The sequence below is a fragment of the Dreissena polymorpha genome, chromosome 5 (assembly GCF_020536995.1).
Source record: "Dreissena polymorpha isolate Duluth1 chromosome 5, UMN_Dpol_1.0, whole genome shotgun sequence".
Lineage (NCBI taxonomy): Eukaryota > Metazoa > Mollusca > Bivalvia > Myida > Dreissenidae > Dreissena > Dreissena polymorpha.
Window position 1 is genome coordinate 127,652,060 of NC_068359.1, and position 18,378 is coordinate 127,670,437.

The 18,378-nt window shown below is 37.5% G+C and overlaps 1 protein-coding gene across 3 annotated transcripts in view; it reads left to right on the top strand.

Annotated features, from left to right (window-relative positions):
- Positions 1–18,378, top strand: part of LOC127881421 (cyclin-dependent kinase 17-like) — an 88,653-nt gene that overhangs the window by 37,696 nt on the left and 32,579 nt on the right. For 2 of the 3 annotated variants that reach the window (XM_052429294.1, XM_052429295.1), the window contains 2 exons: positions 5,795–6,011; positions 8,593–8,729. In XM_052429294.1, coding sequence (XP_052285254.1) covers positions 5,873–6,011; positions 8,593–8,729 — 276 coding nt within the window. In that variant the 5' untranslated portion in view covers positions 5,795–5,872. Of the gene's footprint in view, positions 1–1,047; positions 1,109–5,794; positions 6,012–8,592; positions 8,730–18,378 lie in introns of those variants that run through there. The other variant, XM_052429296.1, reaches the window with a different exon arrangement.

Genomic DNA, 18,378 nt, shown 5'->3' on the forward strand with positions numbered 1-18,378 from the left:
AAACTTCATAGGTACATTAATCATGACTTGAAGATGACCCCTATTGATTTTCAGGTCACTAGGTCAAAGGTCAAGGTCACGGTGACCTGAAATAGTAAAATGGTTTCTGGATGATAACTCAAGAACGCTTATGCCTAGGATCATGAAACTTCATAGGTACAATGATCATGACTCGCAGATGACCCCTATTGATTTTCAGGTCACTAGGTCAAAGGTCAAGGTAACGGTGACCTGAAATAGTAAAATGGTTTCTGGATGATAACTCAAGAACGCTTATGCCTAGGTCGATGAAACTTCATAGGTATATTGATCATGACTCGCAGATGACCCCTATTGATTATCAGGTCACTAGGTCAAAGGTCAAGGTCACAGTGCCAAAAAACGTATTCACACAATGGCTGTCAAGGTCACGGTGACTCAACTTAGAAAAATGGTTTCCGGATGATAACTCAAGAATGCTTACGTTTAGGATCATGAAACTTCATAGGTACATTGATCATGACTCGCAGATGAAATAATGATGAACGTTGACCAGGATGTTTGTCTGGACAATATCTAGGTCAAGTTTGACATTTGGTAAATATTGAATGAACTGACTCCTCTCAGGTGAGCGAACTAGGACCATCTTGGCCCTCTTGTTTTGATTTACTGAACTAACATTTTAAAGATATTTTTGTCGTGCTTCCCACTAAATTTCTTTAATGAATGTATTGTGCTCATTGCATGAGTAATTGCAATTTAGGGGTGTTTTGAAATGCATTGCAAGGTCACAATAGATGGTTGTTTCCAGTAAAGAACAGTGAAATATTGGATACATCTTTCCAAAGTGCAAATACTTGCTTCTTTATAAAAAGGTGTATTATATACCAGCAAATTCATATTGCATAAATTGAGCAAAATGTTGCAAAGCAAAAATGTCTATTTAATAGAAAAGCGTCGCCTTAAGGGTTTATACAAGTCCCATTAGTATGCAGCTGAGCACGCAAATGTTTTGATGTGGCCGACTTTAAAGCTAAGTGTCATTTTGTCATGAGTAGTGATACAACCCTGCTTGTGTTTTGAATTATTAACATTTGATTAACGTAATGTGTTCCTGAATCATGACTGTGTATGTCATATTTTACTTAATTAATCGTATTTGTGTTGTTAATAATTCAATCAAGGAAACAATTATTTGGAATTCGTGTTAGTGTTGTTTGTAAAATTGTAATGCCTTACGACGTCCTCACTCATATCTGAGCTATTGAAATATAAACTAAGTAAGAAATATAATTTAATCACATATAAGAAAGATAATAATTTGATAACTTAAGGTTTTAAGTTTGGCTTATAAGTGCTCTTTAAATGATTTTTCATGGTGATGTGATGTTTAATGATAACCGTACAACGTACGTGATGTGATGTTTAATGATAACCATACAACGTACGTGATGTGATGTTTAATGATAACCGTACGTGATGTGATGTTTAATGATAACCGTACAACGTACGTGATGTGATGTTTAATGATAACCGTACAACGTACGTGATGTGATGTTTAATGATAACCGTACAACGTACGTGATGTGATGTTTAATGATAACCGTACAACGTACGTGATGTGATGTTTAATGATAACCGTACAACGTACGTGATGTGATGTTAAATTATAACCGTACAACGTACGTGATGTGATGTTTAATGATAACCGTACAACGTCTGTGATGTGATGTTTAATGATAACCGTATAACGTACGTGTCATGATTATGAAAAGAAATGAGCCTTTCTCTTGGCAAACAGCGTTTAGTTCATCTAGTCTAGGCGGAAAGTTTCACCTCTGATTTGCCTGAGCGAACTGCACAGGCTAATCTGGTACAACACTTTATGCACATGCATAAGGCCTAGTTTTCCCAGAACTAGTCTTTTGAGAATCACAGTTAAGCTTTGTTTATCATAGGCAACTGTATACATTTTGACCTATTGATGCATGAATTATTCTTCATGATGAAAAGAAATACACCAATTTGTGTAACATGTTGAATGTTGTATTAAAGAAATACATGTAATTACTGAGTGATGGTCTGTATAACATTGTTAACTTTACGATAAATATCTGTTGAATCCAATTATCAATGGTTAAGTGTTTTGACGGATTGATCTGTGCGAGTGATGTCTGATGATTGTAGCCTGTGGACCTGCTACTGATTTACTTCTGTGATGGGCACACATTTTGTGCAAACAACATAAAACCAGAACAGCCTGTGAGTAACTTGCAGTCTGTTCAGGTTTTATGCTGTTTGCTGCTCATCAATATCTAAGGTTTGGAGATAAAGCCTTAAAAACTTCAATCTAGTTAGAAAGGTCTTCAATTAAATATAACTCTCTAAGGGACTACAAATGCCTGAAAATACATATCTAAGTGGTAAAGGGTTAAATGTGTGTTTCAATGTTCATGAGGTCCTTCAGTGCTTGATGACAAGACTCAAGAATACAGCTGCAATGTCCAGCTATTGGATTTTTGCTGGAGGATATTTAATTTTGTTTTGTCTATTTCGGGGAACCGGTCCTGTACTTGGGCGGGAAAACCCCACCTGCCTGGTATGGAAACCACTTACCTGGAAGCTCACATGCACCGAGAGCAGGGATTAAACCTGGGTCGCCCATGTGAGAAGCGTGTGTACCAATCACTATGCTAACATGACAGCCATTTTTAGCTCATCTATTTTTTTTTTTAAATTACAAGCTATTGTCATCACCTTGGCGTCTGCTTCGGCGTCCGGTTAAGTTTTGCGTTAACAGTGTTGTTTTTTAAATGAAATATTCGGCGATATTCGGCCCCATTCCCCCATCTTTAGAGTATATATTTTTCCCCCAAATATTTTTAAAATTCCCCTCTCGGAAGTGTTATTCAATTTTAATCAATACCTCATTTAAATACGTCTTTTGTTACGAATTTACTACAATTTTCCTGAACTGCATCCGCGTGTTTACTTTATTTTAGCCTTTACCGCAAATTGTACGTTGTTCACTATCACGACTTTCGCTTTACGACATCTACCGCAAACCATACGTATTCCAACAAAATTGTTGCACAACAACAAAAGCTATCGTAAAAAAATTGACAAATCTGTTTTAACTAAAAAATAAATTGATATTTTTTTCAAACAAGTACAACTTAAAAGTCAGTCTTCTTCAAATGCCGGCAGTGAAACGCCAGAAACGTCCGGTCAAGAGAGTGTTGAAAGACTGTTTTGTTTGCTCAACCTGCTTTGCACGCCACAGAGAAACAGGCTTGGGGAAGCTACACTGAAGTCCCTGATCAGACTTTGTCTGCACACGGAGAGACTTGGTGAAGAGGAGGTCACCAGAATAATTGATAAATTCGCTGAAAAGCCCAGAAATGTTGAACTTTGAACATGAACATAACATGTTAATGAATAAAAGAGTTTGAATTATGTTTTTCTCCCTCTGTATGGTGAATTATAGTGTTAAAACTTGATTTTGTACTGTTACTAGCTAAGCATAGAAATTTCCCCCTTTTCCCCATTAACGCGCGAATTTTCCCCCTCTCAGGGGACCCGACCCCCTTCCCCCAAAACTGAAAAAAAAACACTGGTTTAGGACCACTTTTCTCATAAAGTATCAAGGCTATTGCATACAAACTTGGTACACTTACTTACTATCATGAGGGGACTGGGCAGGCAAAGTTAGATAACTCTGACGTGCATTTTGACAGAATTATGTGCCCTTTTTATACTTAGAAAATTGAAAATTTTTGTAAAGTTTTGTGTTTAGGTCCATTTTTAGCTCATCTATTTTTTGAAAAAATATTATGAGCTATTGTAATCACCTTGGCATCAGTGTCAGCGTCCGGTTAAGTTTTGCGTTTAGGTCCACTTTTCTCATAAAGTATCAATGCTATTGCATTCAAACTTGGTACACTTACTATTGCTATTGCTTTCATACTTGCAACACTTACTAACTATCATAAGGGGACTGTGCAGGCAAAGTTATGTAACTCTGACTGGCATTTTGACGGAATTATGGGCCCTTTATACTTTGAATTGAAAATTTGGTTAAGTTTTGTGTTTGGTCCACTTTACCCCTAAAGTATCATAGATATTGCTTTCATAATTGGAACACTCGCAAACTATCATAAGGGGACAGTAAAGGACAAGTTGCATGACTCTGGTTGTCATTTTTATGGAATTATGGCCCTTTTTTGACTTATCAAAAATAAAATATAATGTTGAATCTATGGTTAAATTTTGTGTTTAGATCCACTTTACTTCTAAAGTATCAAGGCTATTGCTTTCAAACTTCAAATACTTTCATGCTATCATAAGGGTACTGTACCTTGCAAGTTGAATTTTACCTTGACCTTTGAATGACCTTGACTCTCAAGGTCAAATTATTAAATTTTGCTAAAATTACCATAACTTCTTTATTTATGATTAGATTTGATTTATGCTTTGACAAAACAACTCTTACCTGACATACCACAATCGACTGCACAGAAACCATCCCCCACGCCCCGAAGCCCCCCCAATCCCCCCTCAATATTTTTTTTTAAAGATCATCTAATAAATGACCACCACGCCCTCACACTATACTCCCCCTACCCCCCCTCCCAAATTTTTTTTTTTTTTTAAACATGGTTAAACAAGAGATGTGTTCATCAGAAACACAATGCCCCCTATTGCGCCGCTTTTTTGTGTGGACCTTTTACCTTGAAGGATGACGTTGACCTTGAACTTCCACCACTCAACATGTGCAGCTTTATGAGAACGCCGCTTTAAAAAAAAAATTTTTTTACCTTTGACCTTGACCTTCCACCACTCAAAATGTTCAGCTCCATTAGATACACACGCATGACAAAAATCAAGTTTCTATTCTCAATAGTGCAAAAGTTATGACCAACGTTAATTTTTTTTTCGGACGGACGGACAGACTGACATACACACATACTGACATACTGACTGACGGACATTTCAACTGTTATATGCCATCCTACCGGGGGCATAAAAACACAAATATTTATTTTTATGCCCCCATTAGGGTGGCATATTGCAGTTGAACTGTCCATCAGTATGTCAGTCCGTCCGTCCGTCTGTCCGTCCGTCTGAAAAAAAAACTTTAACATTGGCCATAACTTTTGCAATATTAAAGATAGCAACTTGATATTTGGCATGCATGTGTATCTCATGAAGCTGCACATTTTGAGTGGTGGAAGTTCAAGGTCAAGGTTATCCTTCAAGGTCAAAGGTAATTTTTTTTAATTCAAAGCGGCGTTCTCATGAAGCTGCACATTTTGAGTGGTGGAAGTTCAAGGTCAAGGTCATCCTTCAAGGTCAAAGGTAAAAAAAAATTTAAAAAATTCAAAGCAGCGTTCTCATGAAGCTGCACATTTTGAGTGATGGAAATTCAAGGTCAAGGTCATCCTTCAAGGTCAAAGTTAAAAAAAAAAAAAAAAATGAAAGCGGTGCAATAGGGGGCACAATGTTTCTGGCGAACACATCTCTTGTTATTTTTTAAATACCGTCCAACCATCCCACCAAAGAACCCCCCCCCCCCAAAAAAAATAATTTTTTTTTTTTTCATTTTTTTTAACATTTTTGGAACATAATGTAATAAATTACCACACCCCCTTACTATACACCCCACCCTCCTTTGTGATTGGAATTGAGATAGGTCCCTTCACCTTTAAAAAAGAAAAAATAGATGAGCGGTCTGCATCCGCAAGGCGATGCTCTTGTTATTTTTATGCAATATTCTTTGATATTTACCAATCGTACATAGTCTATCCATTTTCAGGGGGCCAGTGCCGGTTACTCCGCCCTCAATCAACCCGTGCCACGTCGGTGGCAGAGCGGCATACAGCACCTCACGAAAATGATGAATCTGAAAAAACTGAAGAGGCGACTGTCCTTGACCTTCAAAGGAAGCCGAGGAATTGAAACCAGTCTGTCTGATCTGGCGGAACAGATGACAATAGAGGACACAAATGGAATCACCAAGGAGGCAAATCCAGGTAGAGCAAAGCCTTCTTACTTACAATGTAGTATAGTCATACTGGCATTTTTTAGATTTTCTACAATATAAAAAAGTGAAACCCCAGTTGCTGGAGCATTATTGCATTCTTATTATATACAATTCTGTGGTCCTTTATTTAAAGCAATAGTGAGTGACCAATTGCCAAAACAGTACCAAACAGCACAATACGAAACAATATACATGTACACACATATAAGAATAAAGCTGGGGTCACCGCCTTGGAACTGTCCATGCAAATCACTGGGGGTTTAACCCGGTTTTAGAGCGCTCAACCTCACAATTGGCCCAGCAATATTCATGATACATGTACATATAAATAAAATTTAACCTCATAGCATTGCAACTCAAATTAAACAATAATAAAAGGCAATTAAAACACATTCAATTTAATTACCATTTAATTACTCAATGGTAGGAAGGAGACCAGAGCAACAAAGTAACAACTTTTCTGCAAAGTTCAAAAAATGGTTTAATACATTTGGCTATGGCGGGCCTTTGCGTGGGTAGGTGTCAGGGTCAAACAGGAGGGTTCAGGTCCAAAAACTTAAGTTTTCATCGACCAATCTTGATGGAACTTTGGATATAGCAAGCTTGCATGGAGACTTAGCTGGGGATTGTATTAGGGACGTGTTGGGTCAGGGTCACTGCTTCTTAAAATTATAGACAAATGGTTTTGCACAATAACTTGAGACTGGATGGAGTTATTTCACAGAATTTTTTTGTTCTGTAGATAGCTCACACATTTTATAAAAAGTTTACGTGACCTTGGCTCAATTTTGTTTTCGTCTTTTCTGCATGTTATTAAATATCGTTTGGACATACTAAGCTGAATTCAGGGGTATAATTATATTGTTATTGATATAACTGGCAGATATAAATGAACATAGGATAGCAACACAGGGCCATGGTGACTATCTTGTTTGTATGCAGATTGTTGGTCAGTTTTTTCACAAAGTAGACTACAGGTTCACATATGTAATTCATCATACCACAAATCACATACCACAAATTGTTCATGCTAAAATGCTATTAAGGAGTTTTGGTTAAAAAATAACTTACCACAGAATAAGTAAACCTTTGATTTTTGATATTATTATGCCCCCCTTCGAGGAGTAAAATGGTTTCTGGATGATAACTCAAGAACGCTTAGGCCTAGGATAATGAAACTTCATAGGTACATTGATCATGACTCGCAGATGACCCCTATTGATTTTCAGGTCACTAGGTCAAAGGTCAAGGTCGCGGTGACCCGAAATAGTAAAATGGTTTCCGGATGATAACTCAAGAACGCTTATGCCTAGGATCATGAAACTTCATAGGTACATTGATCATGACTCGCAGATGACCCCTATTGATTTTCAGGTCATTAGGTCAAAGGTCAAGGTCACGGTGACCCGAAATAGTAAAATGGTTTCCGGATGATAACTCAAGAACACTTATGCCTGGGATCATGCAACTTCATAGGTACATTGATCATGACTCGCAGATGATCCCTATTGATTTTCAGGTCACTAGGTCAAAGATCAAGGTCACGGTGACCCGAAATAGTAAAATGGTTTCCGGATGATAACTCAAGAACACTTATGCCTGGGATCATGCAACTTCATAGGTACATTGATCATGACTCGCAGATGACCACATATTGATTTTCAGGTCAAAGGTCAAGGTAATGGTGACTCAACTTAGAAAAATGGTTTCCGGATGATAACTCAAGAACGCTTACGCCTAGGATCATGAAACTTCATAGGTACATTGATATGAACCCTATTGACTTTCAGGTCACTAGGTCAAAGGTCAACGTCACGGTGACTTGACACAGTAAAATGGTTTCCGGATGATAACTCAAGAAAGCTTATGCCTAGGATCATGAAACTTCATAGGTACATTGATCATGACTCGCAGATGACCCCTATTGATTTTCAGGTCACTAGGTCAAAGGTCAAGGTCACAGTGCCAAAAAACGTTTTCACACAATGGCTGCCACTACAATTGACATCCCATATGGGGGGCATGCATGTTTACAAACAGCCCTTGTTACAAATAATATTAAATTCAGATTGTAGGCGATGACAAATACAATATAATCATTAATTTGCTTTATTTTGTTTCTAAAAAATAATTCTGCAAGCAATTCAATTATTTTTTTAATTTTTGTTGCAGTACAAATAAATGAATATATATTAATTAAGTTGTATACAAATTCATGCATACATTGTTTAAATAATAAATGGTGTGTTGTTAAAAAAGATACCCCTGTTTTAAGCTGCCCTGAGCCGTCAGTGCTCAAGATCAGCTATTGTGATCACCCTACTTCCAGTGTGTGGTGTGTGTTATCAACATGAAGCTCATTACCACCATTGAGGTTACAGGTTTCATCTGATCTTAATGAAACTTGGTCAGAAAGTTTATCTGGATAATATCATATATCATATATGGTAAAGATTGAGTTATGTCACAAAAAACTGCCGGATCAGGCAAGGCCGCAAAGGCATTCCACAAACCCTCTTTTCTATTTTCAGAGTTATACTCCTTTGTTACTGGTTTGTTACCTGTTTCAGGTGTGATAACAGAGTCTCAGTCGCACTCCCGGATACAGATCCAGCTCGGTGCTGATGAGGATGACCTCCCAAACCGGGATGAGAAGTTGGACTACGTGTCCCCTGTCCGCATGAGGAACAGACGCAGATTCAGTGAGGTGTGTACAGTGTTTGTTAACCCTTTGCATGCTTGGAAATTTGTCGTCTGCTAAAATGTCGTCTGCTGAATTTCTAAATTTGCATTTTTCTTCGATTTTTTTCCAAGAATACTATAAGAATAGCACACAGTTTGGATCCTGATGAGACGCCACATGTGCAAAGGCCTTCAAAATTTGGTTCCAGCACTGAAAGAGTTAATGAAATATCAGGTCAAATATAGGGCGGTACATCTAGCTCATAAACCTCCCAACCCTTTACCACTCAGGTACACATTTTGACACGTTTGAAGTCCCTAAGGACCCTTAGAATACCATATTAAATTATGGACCTTTATTACTAATGCAAGTTTTAAAGGCTTTATTTCCAACCCTAAGATAATGATGAGAGAAGCAAATAGTAAAAAACTTAACAGACGGCGAGTCACTGGTAAGCTGTTCTGGTTTTATGTTGGTTGCAAAATTACAGTTTCACTTGCCTACAAGAGAAATAATAAGTTCTGAGGCATTTCAAATTAACAAAATAATATATTGGAGTAACTCTGTTAGTTGTTCAGTCTGTGCAATTAAATGTTGTGTTGTTAAGTTAACTACATTACATTTCTCAAGCTATTAAATATGTGGTCACCATGAAGTATAGATATGAAGGACACTTCATTCCAAGTGACCCACCCATTCTGGAGTTACTTGCCCTTGCGTTGGGAGAAAATAAGTCATGTTTGTCACAAAGCTCTAGTTTATGATTTGAGCATTACCATTTCTGGTTATGAAGCAGTCGTTAATGTAAGAATTTTAACATGTTAAGCGAATTTCTCTTATGAGAATTTAAATACTGTCCTTTGCTTCTTTTATTTTCATCAGTTAAAGGGCCCTTACTTGACCCAGTCGCTGTGTTTAGCCAACATAGGACCATTATTATGTAACAGTGAGATTATACTCTCACTTACATTGCCTGTGGAGTCTTATTTCAAGAAAAATCTAAGGCTAATAAAATCTGTTCGCCACCTGTTAAACAAATTAAATTGTTTTCACAATTTTTTTATTTTAACTGCATGGCTTTGAGGTTATAAAAGAAGGAATATGTTCATTCCATTTTTAAAATCATTTTTCGTCCAACAAAATTTCCACTTCTAAAAATTAAGGTCCATTCATCTGAGCTTATGCAAACCGTCAAACTGTTGAAATTGATAATAATTTCTATGCAAGATACAGTACTTTTAAACCAAACCTCCTATAAATCAACTCAATGTCAGCGCCTTGCACATCTTTTTAGTGCATTTTTACTTCCTGCTTGCTTTCATTGATTTATTACGCAAATTAGACATCAGAGTTTCGTAAGGAGCAGCAACTCTTGCTTATTATCTTTACATTTTTAACAAAGTTGTTTTCCTTGTATTTCGCTCAGGTAAACCAACAGGTATTAAGTTTGGTTGCTATGTATTGGCAAAGCAATACATAGCAACAATTTTATGATTTGTCAAGAAGTTGAAAAAGCATGAGTTAATTTTATATGAGCAAGTTCAGTTATACATGGGATATAAGGTAGTAACTTGATTGGCCTTTTAATTGGTTGGTCAGTTGATCAGTTGGTAGGGACATCAGTCAGCATAAACTGTTGTAGGTTTGTTAAGCAAAATACTTTTCTATTTCTATCGATAAAAATGTGTATCTTATGTCATCACTAAGTTGTGTAGATGAGTCGGACACTTTTCATCTCTAATGGTCCTCACATTGCTTATTGCATTGTCTTGGAACAGAGCTGACATTGGGGTAAAAAGGGGTGTGGGGCTTACTAAAGGGTGTATGGCTGTCAAGGGGTGTGGGGCTGTCAAAGGGGTGTGGGGCTGAGGAAGGGGTGCAGGGCTGACATTGGGTTGTGGGGCTGTCAAGGGGTGGGGGGCTTACAAAGGGATGCGGGGCTGACAAAGGGGTGTGGGGCTGTCAAAGGGGTGGGGGCTTACAAAGGGGTGCGGGGCTGACAAAAGGGTGTGGGGCTGTCAAAGGGGTGCAGGCTGACAAAGGGGTGCGGGGCTGACAAATGGATGTGGGGCTGTCAAAGGGGTGTGGGCTGACAAAGGGATGTGGGGCTGTCAAAGGGGTGCGGGCTGACAAAGGGGTGTGGGGCTGTCAAAGGGGTGCGGGGCTGACAAAGGAATGCGGGGCTTACTAAAGGGTGTGGGGCTGACAAAGGGGTGCTGGGCTGACAAAGGGGTGCGGGGCTGACAAAGGGGTGCTGGGCTGACAAAGGGGTGTGGGGCCGACAAAGGGGTCTGGGGCTGACCAAGGGGTGCTGTGCTGACAAAGGGGTGCAGGGCTGACAGAGGGGTGCTGGGCTGACGAAGGGGTGTGGGGCAGACAAAGGGGTGTGGGGCAGACAAAGGGGTGTGGGGCTGACAAAGTGGTGCGGGTTGACAAAGGGATGTGGGACTGACATAGGGGTGTGGGGCTGACAAAGGGATGCAGGGCAGACAAAGGGGTGCAGGGCTGACAAAGGGGTGTGGGGCTGACAAAGGGGTGCTGGGCTGACAACTGGGTGCTGGGCTGACAAAGGGGTGTGGGGCAGACAAAGGGGTGTGGGGCTGACAAAGGGGTGCGGGTTGACAAAGGGGTGTGGGACTGACATAGGGGTGTGGGGCTGATCAAGGGATGCAGGGCAGACAAAGGGGTGCAGGGCTGACAAAGGGGTGTGGGGCTGACAAAGGGGTGCTGGGCTGACAACTGGGTGCTGGGCTGACAAAGGGGTGCGGGGCTGACGAAGGGGTGCGGGTATTTGTCGTGTTTGTGACAACTCAAGTTTCACTATACTGGATAAATAGTACATGCGGGGATTCTGTATTGATATTATTGCATAAACTCTATCTATAATGCTCTTTGGCGTGGTGCAGAAACTTGACAAAAGGAGGGCCTGAACGGGAGAAATCGTGTATTAACAATGCGATTCACGTGCCGTTCAACCCCTGTTATGTGTTTTTCATATCCATAATCTGGTCCAGGCACAGTTACTTCCCTTCTCCAGCCTTCGACGACTTTCCAAGCATAAATGGGGAACTGAATAAGCACTATTTTCCTCATGCATGCAGGGATAATGACTATTTCTATCCACTTTTCATGTTATACCATCTGCACTCTCTTGACAACAGCTTTATTTTATTGGCAACGTCAATGAAGTTAAGGTTATTTACTCAACACTTTCAAAAGACTATGCTGTAAATGTAAGTGTTTAATTCAGTGCTCCAGCTAGGATTTGAAAAGGGCAGGGGGGGCTTTTTTGTCAAAAGGGCACTTTCAACGCGCAGTATTTTGTGAAAAGGGCACTTTCGACGCGCAGTTTTTTGTGAAAAGGGCACTTTCGACGCGCAGTTTTTTGTGAAAAGGGCACGTTCGAGCGCGTGGGTGTTTCTGGAATGCTTTCTAGTGCATGTTAATTTACATGTTATAAATAATTGTATTATTCCCATTATTATTAAACCATTCAAATGTAATGTCTACAGTGCCCCAGATAATTATTTCGGAAATAGGGTTTTCACCCACTGATTTTGAAAAATAGGGTGATTTCATTCTTGGAATAGGATGAAATGAGTTATAATATGCATACAGTAAAACCATTGCTGCTTTACTTCTGTTGAAGCTGCACACAATTGTATTGATTCAATAAAACTGTAAACTAATATAATTAACTTGCATAATCTGATGTTTCATAACATCTTTAATCCTTGAAACTGTCAATGATATAAACTTTAAACTTAAAAAAAATCGATAACACGAATGATTCGGCACTTATTTGCTCTTGGTTCGAAAAAGTTAGCGATCGACTGATATTTTGGCGCAACAATTGCGGACGTCTTTCTCTTAGACATTTTTATTACGCATCGTATTAGAAACTGAAAGTACAGACACTTAACAAATACATGCACAATGAACGACGGATTAAGTCAGATTGAAAACGCATGTATGTCGTCGTAAATAGTTTGGTCAGCCGCTTTATTTAACTATGAAATCTAGTTCGCAGAGCGTTTGAATAGCTTTGACTGTTTTATTGCTCCGTCATCCAGGCGCTTGCTGAATAAAAGCGTCGCCCCGTAACGAAAATAATCACAAAACATACCGAAAATGAGCAAAGTATTTTCGATCAAAGCTATTGTATCGTACGCATCAAATAAGACGAATGTGCGTAAAAGGCAAATCGGGTGCGTTTTCAATACGCATGATATTGTATTTCTTTGCGTTTTCAAACATTTTAATAGGGTGAAAGACGCAGATACGCAGCTTATCTGGGGCACTGTGTCTACAATGAGGATTAAACTAATTACAATGTAATAAGAGATTTATGAATTATCATATGTAAAAAAAAAAAAAAAAAAAAAAAATTTTTTTTTTTTTGAGGGGGGGGGGGAGGGGGGGCAGGGCGGAGGTTCGGGGGGGCAGGGCGGAGGTTCGGGAGGGCAGGGCGCGGCGCCCTTCGATTTAGGCCTAGCTGGAGCACTGCTGTTTATGTACCTTCAAAGTTCCTGCTGTAAATTCCAAAATAATTCCTCATTTCTTACTTTGCGCGGCTGCATTTCAACTTTGCATTAATCAACTGTTTAAACACATTTTAAATCAAAAACTGCCTATCCAAAGGTAAAGCCTCGTCATTTCGGATGATGACCGAGTGAGGAATATGTTAAACACAACCTTGAACTGTATTGAAATAATCAAATTATTTTTTCGATGTCGAATGAACAAAACATATTGTTTTCAATGTTATTTAAAATTGTTTTGGTATGTGTGATTTGTTTATGCAATAATAGCGAAAATACACATTTTCTCGGACATGATCATCTGCGGGCGCTTTCAAAATCCGTTCCTGCCCTTGTGCTGCGCACTCGGGCAGGAATGGATTTTTTGAGCGCCTGCAGATGATCATGCCCTTGAAAACCTGTATTTTCCCTACATTATTGATAAAAAATACTCATAGATTGTAATTTGAGTCAATGATTTCCTATACAATCAAGGTTTGTTTCTGGATTTTATAATGGAGATGTAAAACTTCTTATGGCTTTTTAAGTGGCCACTTAAATAAAAACAGTGTCAATTGTTGATATTTCTCGAACTGTCAATCGTAAAGCGTTAAAATAATCTAAAAGTTGATTGTTTTAAATTAATAATCATAAAGTATAATTAAAATGATAAATCTTGTTTCATTATTATTTTTTTTTAGCTCATCTATTTTTTGAAAAAAAAAAATGAGCTATTGTCATCACGTCGGCGTCGGCGTCGGCGTCGGCGTTGGCGTCAGGTTAAGTTTTGCGTTTAGGTCCACTTTTCTCAGAAAGTATCAATGCTATTGCATTCAAACTTGGTACACTTACTAACTATCATGAGAGGACTGGGCAGGCAAAGTTAGATAACTCTGGCGTGCATTTTGACAGAATTATGTGCCCTTTTTATACTTAGAAAATTGAAAATTTTTGTTAAGTTTTGCTTTTAGGTCCACTTTTCTCAGAAAGTATCAATGCTATTGCATTCAAACTTGGTACACTTACTTTCTATCATGAGGGGACTGGGCAGGCAAAGTTAGATAACTCTGGCGTGCATTTTGACAGAATTATGTGCCCTTTTTATACTTAGAAAATTGAAAATTTTGGTTAAGTTTTATGTTTAGGTCCATTTTATTCCTTAAGTATCAAAGCTATTGCTTTCATACTTGCAACACTTACTGACTATCATAAGGGGACAGTGCAGGCAAAGTAATGTAACTCTGACTGGCATTTTGACAGAATTATGTGCCCTTTTTATACTTAGAAAATTGAAAATTTGTTTAAGTTTTGTGTTTAGGTCCACTTTATTCCTACAGTATCAAAGCTATTGTTTTCATACTTGCAACACTTATTAACTATCATAAGGGGACTGTGAAGGCAAAGTTATGTAACTCTGACTGGCATTTGGACGGAATTATGGGCCCTTTATACTTAGAAAATTGAACATTTGGTTAAGTTTTGTGTTTAGGTCCACTTTATTCTAAAGTATCAAAGATATTGCTTTCATACTTGGAACACTCGCAAACTATCATAAGGGTACAGTAAAAAGACAATTTGCATAACTCTGGTTGTCATTTTTACGGAATTATGGCCCTTTTTTTACTTAGTAACTTTGAATATATGGTTAAATTTTGTGTTTCGATCCACTTTACTTCTGAAGTATCAAGGCTATTGCTTTCAAACCTCAAATACTTTCATGCTATCATGAGGTTACTGTACCTGGCAAGTTGAATTTTACCTTGACCTTTGAATGACCTTGACTCTCAAGGTCAAATTATTAAATTTTGCTAAAATTGCCATAACTTCTTTATTTATGATTAGATTTGATTGATACTTTGACAAAACTACTCTTACCTGACATACCACAATAGACTCCACCCAAACCATCCCCTTTCCCCCTCCCCCTCCCCCCCCCCCTCCCCCCCCCCGAATTCCCCCCCCTCCCCCCCCCTAATTTTTTTTTTTTTATCATCTCACAAATGACCACCACACCCTCACACTATACCCCCCCCCACCCCACCCCCCCAATTTTTTTTTAAACGGTTAAAAAAAACAATATTTTTTATTATTATTTTATGTTTGAAATACCGTCCAACCATCGCACCCAAGAATCCCCCCACCCCCCCCCCCCCCTCCCCCCACCCCCCCCCCCCTAATTTTTTTTTTTTTTTTTAAGATCATTTCACAAATGACCACCACACCCTCACACTATACCCCCCCCCCCACCCCCCCCCCCCCGAATTTTATTTTTAAAAAATCGCATTTTTGGAAAATAATGTAATATGTCCACACCCCCACACTATACACCCCTCTTCACTCCACCCCTCCCTCCTTTGTGATTGAAAATGAGAGTCCCTTCACCTTTAAAAAGAAAATAGATGAGCGGTCTGCACCCGCAAGGCGGTGCTCTTGTTTAAATAATACAATTATTGGTAATTTCAGATTAAAAATTTCACATAGCATTTACCAGAAATATTATTCAACTTTCCAAATAACTGGTTAAAAAAAGGCATAGGTAGATATTGGCAGCAGATTAGATGAAATTTATCCTGTGTAAGAAAGACAACTCCTTTAACTCTATCACCAACCTGCTATGGATAACTTCCCTTTGCTAGAGTAGCAATTTATTTGTATCTATTTGTCATCAAGAATTAGATATCACCAAAGCTGCATGCACAAATATTATGTCATATTTGTTTTTTGTGGTAAAGCACATTTTCTGTAAAAAAAAAAAATAGTGAAATAAGAGACAACTTTGTTCAGTTTTTATCAGATAGAAAACAAAGATGAAAACATTTCCTGCGCTGAAAACTGTGCGACCCTTTCCAAAAGTACAAACAAACCCAACGCTAAGAATTTTATTTTAATGAGAAATATTGAATACAATTTATCAATATTAATACATTTAACTAAATGGTTGAGAAAAAGACTTAAAAATGGTATACCTTCCCCAACATTTTTAGCTTGACTATTATATATGAAATATATATAGCGGAGCTATCCTACTCACGTCGGCGTTAGCGTAAGCGTTAGAGTTAGCGTTAGCGTGCAAATGTTTAAGTTTTCGTACTTCCCCAATTATTTTCATTGTCCCTTGACATATTGCTTTCATATTTTGCATACTTGTTTACCAACATGACCCCAACCTATAAACAAGAGCAGACAACTCTATCAAGCATTTTGTCATAATTATGGCCCCTTTTCCACTTAGAATATGCAGCAAATGTTAATGTTTTTGTACTACCCCATTTATTTTCATTGTCCCTTGACATATTGCTTTCATGTTTTGCATACTTGTTTACCAACATCACCCCAACCTATAAACAAGAGCAGACAACTCTATCAAACATTTTGTCATAATTATTGCCCCTTTTATACTTAGAATATGCATATTATTGATAAATCTATGTTCGAGTTTGCGTACTACCCCAAATATTTCCTATATCCTTTGACATATTGCTTTTACATGTTGCATACTTACTTGTTTAGATACAACGTAAATGGATATTACAACTTCAAGCTCTCAATGTCTATACTCAAAAGCTCTTTCCAAACGTCTGAAAATTTATGAAAAAACAAATGATGATGATGTGGATGATGATGATTTAAATTGAAGCCACTAGGATATATGAATGCAGGACTTTTGGGCTGACTGTATAGCTGTTTTTTTTTCTATATTCACAATGGCAAAAAGTTTCTTATTCCCATATTCAGTCCCAAAATTCCGAATTAATGGGTTGACTTAAAGAATATTGTACAAATGTATTGCAGAATATTCATGAATATTGCTTGACTTATTCTATAAATGTTCACAGGGGTTGCCTTCAATAATTTTATTTCAAGGTATGCGTAGCAGATCTGCTTTGAAATCCCATGATACAAATTTTTTTTACAATATTTAATGATTCTATATATTTCATAAAAAATTATATATTATGAAATGAAATTCTGGTAAATAAAAACAGTATCCTAAAAACATAAGCGGAAAGGAGCTTTATTAAGGATTCTGATTTTTGAGGAATATACAATAATGCTTTCAATCATTAAATACCACACACAACACACATAATTATCATTCCAAATACCTCAAAAGTTTCCCAAAAATCAGAAACAGAATCAATCAACTGTGGCCAGTATTTCTGGTTTTCCCATTTATACTTGTACTTTTGGCATACCAAAGAGAAACCCATATGTTTTATGTTTTATATTTGCAATACATTTGCTATTGTGCAGTTATTTTGCTTAGAAAATATGATTGCAGGTGGTATTGGTATAATCAGCTTGCATTTTGGCAATTTTTAAGCTATAAATGTTGGCAAATGCTTGATGTATTAGTGGTTGCGCCCTTTTGTTTCTAAATACAATGAAATTCAAGTCCCGATAAGTTTTGACCTGCAAGGAAAAACTAACATAAACAGCTGTGTGTGTTTTGCTTACATTTACTGAAATGGATATTTTTAATGCGGAATGAGTTACAAATAATAAGGCGTTGTTGTTTTCAGTATTTAAAGGGATAATACACAGCTTTCTTGGATTCTTATCGTTTGCTTGAAGTGGTATTTAGACAGTTTGGTTGCAATTGAATTTAAATGCTGCTAAATATTTATAAACAATAAAAATAAACATAACTTTAATGTATACTTAGCCCACCTTCATATTGTAAATAATTGCAGCCAACATTGTATTTTGTATGTTAAAATGTATGAAAATCTTAAAAAATATTCTTACAAATAAATCATGTCTTAAAAATATTAAGAAAAACATGTAAGCACATAAAAAACAACAGCAATTATGAATGTTGACAACGTATAGAAAAGCAAACAAAACAAGTATGTTATTTTTAAAAATCACATGATCTTTGTGTGCAAATTTAAGATTTATAAAAATAACATGATGCAAATGCTTTGTTAATGCAATGTGTTAATAGCTATAAAAAATGCAATTATTCACTGCAAAATTCAAGAATAACAATATCGGTGAATGCAAAAAATACATTTTTGCAGATAATTTTGTTGGATGAAAATAGTAAATTAACTTCTCCTGAAGAAATCTGTGAACCACTTACTGTCAGTTCCACATGTGCAATGTTTATAATTTGAAGAGATATTGTTTGTAGAGTCCTCTTGATGGAG